A 9,288-nucleotide genomic window follows, 5' to 3' on the forward strand; every position below is an offset into this window, starting at 1 on the left:
TTATGTTTGTTTGAAATGGGGGCCCGACAGTGGTGTGAAAGTGTCTTGTTTTATACTTTGAGATTGTGACCAGTGTGCGTGCAGATAGCCAGGCCTAGTGAGAAGTGGAAGCCATTTTAAATGTAGGCCTCGTTCGTTTATTTGTAAGAATAAGAGTAACACTTTTGGCTGTAAATGTTCCACAGTAAAATACATGTATTGATGAAAGCATGTCATGTATTGCAAAATAGTGTTTAGTCTTGAAACGGTCATTCAAAATGGCCCCTGGGCCTTTGTGGTGCTCAAGGTGCAGGTTGTTGAAAGACCACTTCTAGACCTCTCATTACTGTAATATCACTGGGGGGTATATGGGGGTGCATTTAAGAAGATGCACTTTAGAATACCAGAATGAACTCTTTGAAAACCAACTGTACCAAAAATATAACAACACAGAAGCTGCCGTTATCATGGTAAAGACGTCTGTTTTTACTTATCTCAAGTTATTCAAAAAGTCTGCTTTTGAGACAATGTAAACTCATTAAGCTACAAAGCCCTCTGTTTGGTGACGTTATTTTCCAGAATGGCCTCCTGTTATGTAAATGAGGACAGAGCCAGTTGCAGGTCAATAGTTCCCCGGTAAATACCAGAGGCCACAAGGTGAAGACACAGTATGAAAGACAATATCTATTTAGCTGCATCCATCTATACAGTATCGTATTTGTCTGTGAGGAAAACAACTTTGTTGTCCAATGGAAGAAATCTGTTGGCAAAAGTGAACCACTACGATGACAACTGGCCACATTTCAAATGTACTATGGTTGCCAAGCAGCCTGACTTACATTTAGTCATTTAGCAGACGCTCTTATCGAGAGCGACTTACAGTAAGTACAGGGACATTCCCCCCGAGGCAAGCAGGGTGAAGTGCTTTGCCCATGGACACAACGTCATTTGGCACGGAAGGGAATCGATCTGCCAACCTTCTGATTACTAGCCTCACCGCTCAGTCATCTGACCTGACTGTCATATATTGCAACCTAGCCAGCCTGACCTAGCCAGTGACCTTTGACCTTCCACAGGCCATGTCCCTGCGAGCAGATGCTCCCCAGTGTGGAGGGGTGGTGGTGGAGTTTGAGTCTGACGACAGTAGGGAGGCCGAGGACGGGAAGGCCAGGACTAAACCAGGTGAGCTGGGATCCGCTGAACACACTCCACACCCAGATGAGACAGCAGACGCGCTTTGGAACTTCTGTAGACGTTAGGAACCGAATACAATACTTATTCCTCAGAAGAAGTATTGCCCAGTGCTCGATGGAAGATGTGCAGTGTTTTCAAGGCGGTCTCTGTCTCTGCCTCGTTTTACAGCTACAGCTCTCATCTACCTCAGGGGTCCTAAGTTCCTGATCTATGTAAGCGGAGCACTGTCGATGTGGGTAAGAAGTCTTTTTACCGAACACCACTGTAGATGACAGAATGCGCTGACACCGTAAGTCTTTTTTAAAAGCTAAAGTAGGGAATTCACCCAAGTTTATCTTTGGTTAGAAAGTTAGCTTGGTTCAGAAGCCCTTTCTTGGCACAGTCAATCTGAAGATGATCTATACATGCATGACTCTAACCCTAACCAGTTGTTGAATATCAGCAGGGAAGTATTTTTGGCCTTCTGTTAATCATTCATTGAGGGTATGAGCATCTACATATGATCTACAGTGGACTCTCAAAGTAAAGTGTAACTTTCTAATGTGCTTCTGCTAAGATAGATCTGTCTGTTTGACAGGGTGACCGCATGTGGCACTTTGCCATCTCTGTGTTCCTGATCGAGCTATACGGTCGGAACCTGCTGTTGACCGCCATCTTCGGCCTGGTGGTGGCCGGCTCAGTGCTTCTCCTCGGGGCTCTGATTGGAGACTGGGTTGACCGCAACCCCAGAAACAAAGGTAGAGATCGACCAAGTTTATCGCCCTACGAGGGATTTGACATTGTCGACTTCCATCCACCTCTCTGAACCCAGTCAGCTGACCGTTTGGTTGTGGAAGCTTGAACTGTCCTTTCTCCCCCTTCTGTTTTTAGTGGCTCACGCGTCACTGTTCATTCAGAACATTTCAGTGACGGTGTGTAGCATTGTGCTCATGTTGGTGTTCTCATATAAACAATGGATTGAGCAGATTTGGGATGGATGGTTGACTGTGAGTACCTATCATCCTTAGCAACCGTAGCAATCTCACAACACGTTGATCACCTCCACTATGTTTCCCCCGCCTTGATTCGATATGACCGGAGAATCTCCCATGCAGTGACTCCTGCTGTTGTTTCCCCTGCGTTGGGTCCCATGCCTTGTCTGTTGCTAATGCTAATCCTCCTAGCGCTCTGTGCTGTCACGTATAGTAACATGTTGCATCACAAAACTTACACAAGGTGGTTTGTTATACGGTGGTGATCGTCCTGGCAGATGTGGCTAACCTTGCGAGCACGGCGCTGACCATCGCCATACAAAGGGACTGGATAGTGGTTATCACTGGCTATAACCGCGGTCATCTTGCTGGTGAGAATGAGTCCCACACAATCTGTAACTGTCAACCCTTTGTCTGGTTTCTGTGGTGTTTGGCGTTGTTCTGTTTCAGATTTTTCTGTGAAAAAAGAAAGGTAACCGCAAAGCTTCTGTCTGGTTTCTGTGTTGTTTTGCAAATGGTGATGTGGTTGTTAAATAAAAAGTGTATAATAAAGTGTTTTGATCGTGGATGAACTGCATGTGGTTACCACCACAACAAAATCAACCGGCCTTCTCTGATTCTGATGAAGGGATGAACGCAACCATGCGTCGCATTGATCAGGTGACCAACATCCTGGCACCCCTGGCAGTGGGACAGGTCATGACCCTGGCCTCGAACGTGGTTGGCTGCGGCTTCATCCTGGGCTGGAACCTGGTGTCCCTCATAGTGGAGTTCATCTTCCTGTCGCGGGTGTACCGCATCGTCCCTGAGCTGTCCGTCAAACCGCCCGTCGAGGAGGAGCACGAAGCCTGCCAGCACAGGAACAGGGGAAGGAGGTCACAAGGTAGGCACTGACCCAAATGCCACATCCTCGTGTGAAAATACATATATTTTTGAGGATTTTAAAGCGAAACACGCACCACAAACGCAGGTTACAGTATCGCGAAACATGGGACGATATCCATACAGTACGAAGCGCGAGAACAACGACGGCAGTGAATAGTTTGCCTTTTCTACTTTTCCTGATCACGGTAACTCTTCCCGCCTCAGGGGAGGCCGAAGAGCGGGAAGCCCCGGTGGCGGCGAGCCAGGACGACTGCGGCATGAGCCTCCGCCTGAAGAATATCCCCGACCTGCCGCTGTGCGTCCGGAGGATCCGCTGCCTCCTCAACACCTGCAAGGACGGCTGGAGGGCCTATTACCGCCAGCCCGTCTTCCTGGCCGGCATGGGCCTGGCCTTCCTCTACACCACCGTGCTGGGCTTCGACTGCATCACCACGGGCTACGCCTACACCCAGGGCATCAGCGGGTCACTGCTCAGCGTTCTGATGGGGGTTTCGGCCATCACGGGCCTCATGGGGACGGTGATGTTCACCAAGCTGAGGAAGGCGTACGGCCTGGTCAACACGGGCATCATCTCCAGCTGCCTCCACCTGGGCTGCCTGCTGCTGTGCGTTTTCTCCGTCTTTGCGCCCGGGAGCCCCGTGGACCTCGGCTTGCTCGTGCCCCTCGCCGACGCCAACTCGTCGGCGGAGGCCGGGGGCATGTCGCGGCCGAGCGCCGAGCGGGCGTACCCCCTGCGGAGGAGCAGCAACATGCCGCTGCTGCCCGATCGCTCGTCCATCCACTGGACCAACAACACGGTGCTGTTCGAGAACATGCCCTCGGGGACGGCGCCGGACTCCTACGTCTCCATCATCCTGCTCTTCCTGGGCGTCATCACGGCTCGCGTCGGTGAGAACGGTGGGGGGGTGGGGTTTGGAGATTGAAGCCGCGTTTCCCCCCTGTGTGTTCCGTGGTAGCACTGGGTTTCTGTGTGTTCCGATGAGTTTTGGGTTTCACGTGTGCCGTGTGTGTGTTCCAGGTCTGTGGTCCTTCGACCTCACCGTGACCCAGCTTCTGCAGGAGAACATTTGCGTGTCGGAGAGGGGGGTGGTGAACGGCGTGCAGAGCTCCATGAACTACCTCATGGACCTCCTCCACTTCATCATGGTGATCTCGGCTCCGCAGCCGCAGCACTTTGGCGTCCTGGTCATCATCTCCGTCTTGTTCATCACCACCGGACACGTCATGTACTTCCTGTACGCGCGCAAAGCCAAGCGAAAACAGATCCACGACACGTAAGGAGAGCCCCCCCCCCACCCCCCAACCCCCCCTCCCCGGGCGCGAGCACCGCTCTGCGCCCGTGAAATGAATGTCTCCCCGGTCCTCTTGGCAGTCTCATTGCCGAGCAACAACGCAATAAAACCAGCAGTCCCCATCCAGTCATTCATTTCAGCACAACCCAACAAGTCTGTCTCCCACTCTGGGTGCTTGCCTCCTCGAGCGGCTCACGTCCTCCCCGTGTCAGCACACCGAAACTCAGGTGAACTAGAGTGAGAGCCGCCTTGTTCCCCCTTTCGTGCGTCCTATGAGGTGGCCAGCCCAGTGCGGGCCCCACCATGTGACCATGTGACCATGTGACCATGTGACCGAGACCGTCAACGTCTACAGGACACCTCCTCTGGAACTGGCGCAGATTTGGGGGATGGGAGGATACACGGATTGATGGATTTTTTTCTACCCTTCATACTGTAAAGTACTAGTGAAAAGTCATGTTAGCTGTGGGTAAAAACAACAATAACAGATAAGATATTTACAGTACTTTTAACAAGTGGCATACATGTTACTGATCCGTCCATTTGGGAATAATCCAGGATGTCCATACAGGAGATTAAAGGGAACTTGGTGTCGGATTGTTAGATGCAGAACAAGAGAAAGTGAACCTCCCCCTTGATGGACAACAGAGGAAGGATAGGTAGGTCTTCTCCTGGTCTGTTTCTCTGTGGATGAATCAGGCAAACATGTGCCAAGCTTACAAATCCAATGACTATAGAAACGCATTTGAACACAAAAGCAATCGATGTGTGGTTTAGTCCTCTGGTTCACGACAAACCGTCAAGATGACCCAAAATGCAATGACATCCGATCATTTCTCAACACATATTTTAATCCAAATCATTATCATTGCTTGTGTACTTAGATAACTGAAAATAGCTTCTAAATTGTGACAATGCTTTTCCTTCACATAGAAACAGAGTGGTGTTGATGCAGTTTCACGCATTTATAGCTACCAGATTGATACTCCATTTGTGACATGTTTGAAACCAGTGATTGTTTTCCATGCTTACAGGTCTATATCAAAATGAATCCAGACAGTTTTGTATTATAATAAACTTAGTAGAATCATTTGTTGTGTGTTGTTAAAGTTCTACATGAAATGACCATGACCTTACCTCATTACAAGACAACTGTGTTGGAAAACTGACCTGGACTCTGCTCTCAGCTACCGTATGTTTGCATTATCTACTTTATGTTCAGTTGTCATTCAACCAGAACCACATTACAATATATTTGTTTTTTTAGCATATTTTCCTGTGATGTATCTTTGACTTAAAGTCTTGTTCACTGGACTCGTATTTGTTTCAGACTGTTATTTATGATCAAACAATAAATATGCATCAGGATGTATTTGAATTGTTTTATGTATCGTGTCGCTAATACTTTGCCTTAGTTACATTTTCTGTTCTCATTTATACCCAAATAGTCCAGATTGGGTTCAATTGACAACATCCCAGTCAGCTACAAAGTAAGCAAGGAAATCTCCACACAAACGCCCCACCAACCCTAGTTTGCTCTGACTGCACCGAGTCACAACTTATCATTCTACAAACAAAGTCGCCATTTCAACCTTCGTAAGTCAATGTTCCAGTCGGATTGAGTCCCAGAGACACTGACTGCCTTGTGGCTTGATCATATATGTCCCTGGTCAACCTTGCATATTTAACACTGAAGGTTTCCCCGGCTCCTAAAGACACATGAGAGATGATGCTGACGTGGCTCCTGGAGAGGCCTGAGTCGGCACTCCCGTTGCGGGAGAGAATACTGGATGTTCAGAAATAGACACGCAGGTGATGTTGGGCCCTGATTAATCACAGTCTGGAGCCACCTCCTGCTTCCTCCTTCCTGCTCGGTGCCCAAAGCTAATTTGACGGGGGGGGGGGGGGGGGTAGAGGAAGAGAAATAATGGATGAAATAAGGAGGGAAAGAGAGAGAGAGAGAGAGAGAGAGAGAGAGAGAGAGAGAGAGAGAGAGAGAGAGAGAGAGAGAGAGAGAGAGAGAGAGAGAGAAGCAGGCAGACAGACAGACAAGAGACAGGTACGGAGTGGGGATTTAAGATTGGATTTAGAAATTGGCAATCTTGGTATTTTCAGCTGTAATGAATGTTGTGGACAGCAGGGGTCAATGTCACTCTAAGATGTCTAGTTCAGTTTTGGAACGCTCCATGCTAGTGAACAGTCCCTTTGGTGTAGTAAATTACTATAGGAACAAGTCTATGTTTAAATATAAATGCATCATGTGAATTACAATCTTTAAAAAATAATGAATCTTTTCTCCTGGAAAGTTATCTGAAGGAGACCCAGCTACAGTGCTTAATTAAGAAACAGTTGCAAAGCAGAGATCCTGACTTTAGGCACTCTCTCTGTGACTTCCTCTGCCTTTGAAAGTGGGTCAATGTTAACACATGAGCACAGTGCAGGCCAGCTATTTGTACCCCAGTGGAAATCACTCACTGGGAAACAGTAGGAAGCAAGAGTAGCACTTTTGTTGCTTGGAATTGGTAACTTTACAGACATCGACATGGCAGCAGAAACGCCATGTGTTGACTTCCCCTTCACGTTTCACCACCTATAGCATTTTGTAATGATATTAAGTAAACTGAAACCTTGAAGGTGGTGCTTTTTGCTCTGTGAGAAGCTCTCTAATATAATTTAGCACGACCCATTACTGTAAACAATAGCTGATTCAGGACACTAAGTCGACCTTGGTCAAAGAAAGTGGTTCTCAAAGACCTCTGGGATATGGAGTCCGGACAGGTGCCAGAGCACACCTCTTCTCCCTGTGGGTTCACTAGCTTGGCTCCAGCGACAGCAGATTGGCCTGTCACCGCAGTGATGCATGGGCCACTTCTGTGTTGACGGTGTGGGGGACATGAGGATCTGAGGCAGCTGGCTGCTGAAGGACGGCCCATATCAGGGGCTGGGATCAGCACGGACGCGTGGAGGAAAGTCATGGTAGGGACTCATGGGAGAGACTCCCACCACCAGAGACTCACTCGAGATATTCATGGGCCTCGTTGTAACGACTCGCGGGTACGTACTCACGGCAAAATGTCAGTAAAGACTCACGAGAGAGACTCATGGACGAGATTCATACCAGAGACTCATGAGTCATACCAGAGACTCATGAGTCATACCAGAGACTCATGAGTCATACCAGAGACTCATGAGTCTTACCAGAGACTCATGAGTCATACCAGAGACTCATGAGTCATACCAGAGACTCATGAGTCATACCAGAGACTCATGAGTCATACCAGAGACTCATGAGTCATACCAGAGACTCACTCTCGCGGCTCATAGGAGAGGCACAGGGTAAAGACTCGGCACAGGCTCACAGGGAAGTCTCACCGCAGAGCCTCGTACACTCAGGCTCCTGTCGACAAGCATTGTTTTGACTCCACCAAGAACGAGCTGACAGATTGATGTACCCGCAGTGTAATGAAATGTCCTGTTATGGGCTTAGCGGAGACACATACTCGATGGGAGTGCACCTGCTAGCGCTGTGGCTCCGTCCAGAGGAACAAAAGAGCGTGCTGAGACTCGCACTCAGTCTCACAAGGACGAGGGGCGGGGCGCGAAGACGACGTCTCTCATTTGGCTTCTGTCTGCATCAGCTGTTTTGGCGAAGGGCTTCCCAAAGACCCAGTCAAGCTGCACTTTGCTGACAGGGCGAAACGAGATATGAGAGTGATGGAGAAAGTGTTCATGCTAAGAACTAATGGTCCGGCTGTAGTCGGGTCTTACATAGACATTACGGGAATGTCAGTCTGCATGGGAGGATTGCTTGGGTTCTAGACAAGCCTCATGAAGCAGCTAATGTTTGACATGAAGTCTGCATCCAAGAATCCAGGGCCTGTTAATGACATCACTGCCAATTAATGGATACCATTTTCCAGAGGGAGAAAGAAAATTGTTTAATAGGATTTTGGGGTTGGGTTGAGCCACTGTTGATTTTACACGGTTTGAAAACAGGCTTATGGCAGGCTTTGTGAATAGGTTAGTTCCCTCTCTTGGGGATTGTAATTGACCATTATGGATGATGCTGATGGATATCGAGATGTTTTGCTGAAACATTGAACATACAGAATCAATGTTGCGTGAGACAAAAACATCAATCATATCACTATTGCTAAGTGTTGTGAAAACATCTACAGCTCAATAAAGCAATCCATAACTTCTATACATTGACCGTCGACAAATATGAGTGGAGAGGTATGCCATGTTTGCGTTCAGTATTCATCATTGAGCATTTGTTTGCAAGTCGCTTGAGAAAAGGAATACACTGCTTTCAATGATTAGGTGAACCTGCACTGAATTTTTATAGAGCAGTCATGAACTTTAGCATTAAATACCCAACACCATTACCAGCCTTCTGAGGGAATCTGATTTGAGCTTGTGGCGTTATGAATGAGGTCACAAAGGGCACAAGACAATCCCCATCAAATTGCACAAAATGCATTAGAGAGGAAACGTTGCCGGAGAAATACGATTTTAAGATTTTAAGTTTTAAATGTTATTATCTTGCCATACATATTCCATATGGCATGTCTCCAGTGCACAGGGAAGAATTCTATTTTCACTGGTTTGGAATACAGACGCCGTGATGATGGCGGCGAGGGAACCAGCGACCCAGAACACATCTGAGACTTCCTCATCCTTTCCATTTTAACGACGTTAGCACATAACATCATTGTCATGAATGACATCACTGTCTCCATTCTGAACCGGGAGTTCCAACAGACATTCCACCGCACCTGTTTGGTAAGAGAAAGTACAGAACGGACTTAAGAGTACAGTGGAGAGAGAGGGCAGGAAGCAAACAACGTCCAGCAGGGGCCTAGGACCAGAGCCCTGTACGTTCCCGTAACGTCACAGTTTGTCTCTGTGTGTTTTCTCACGGGATTCCCACGCCTGTCCAAAATGTCCCTCTTCTCCAGCTCTTC

The 9,288-nt window shown here is 48.0% G+C and overlaps 1 protein-coding gene across 1 annotated transcript; it reads left to right on the top strand.

Annotated features, from left to right (window-relative positions):
- Window positions 1-1,058: 1,058 nt before the first annotated feature.
- On the top strand, window positions 1,059-4,307 carry LOC146300495 (ferroportin). Its single transcript, XM_084669213.1, has 8 exons — window positions 1,059-1,161; window positions 1,342-1,409; window positions 1,751-1,910; window positions 2,044-2,159; window positions 2,389-2,515; window positions 2,773-3,027; window positions 3,234-3,917; window positions 4,048-4,307. Exons 1-8 carry the CDS (start codon window positions 1,059-1,061, stop codon window positions 4,305-4,307), a joined length of 1,773 nt encoding a protein of 590 aa, XP_084525339.1.
- Window positions 4,308-9,288: the final 4,981 nt, after the last annotated feature.

Source organism: Hypomesus nipponensis, chromosome 2 (genome assembly GCF_054491055.1).
Source record: "Hypomesus nipponensis isolate SF chromosome 2, ASM5449105v1, whole genome shotgun sequence".
Taxonomy (NCBI): Eukaryota; Metazoa; Chordata; class Actinopteri; order Osmeriformes; family Osmeridae; genus Hypomesus; species Hypomesus nipponensis.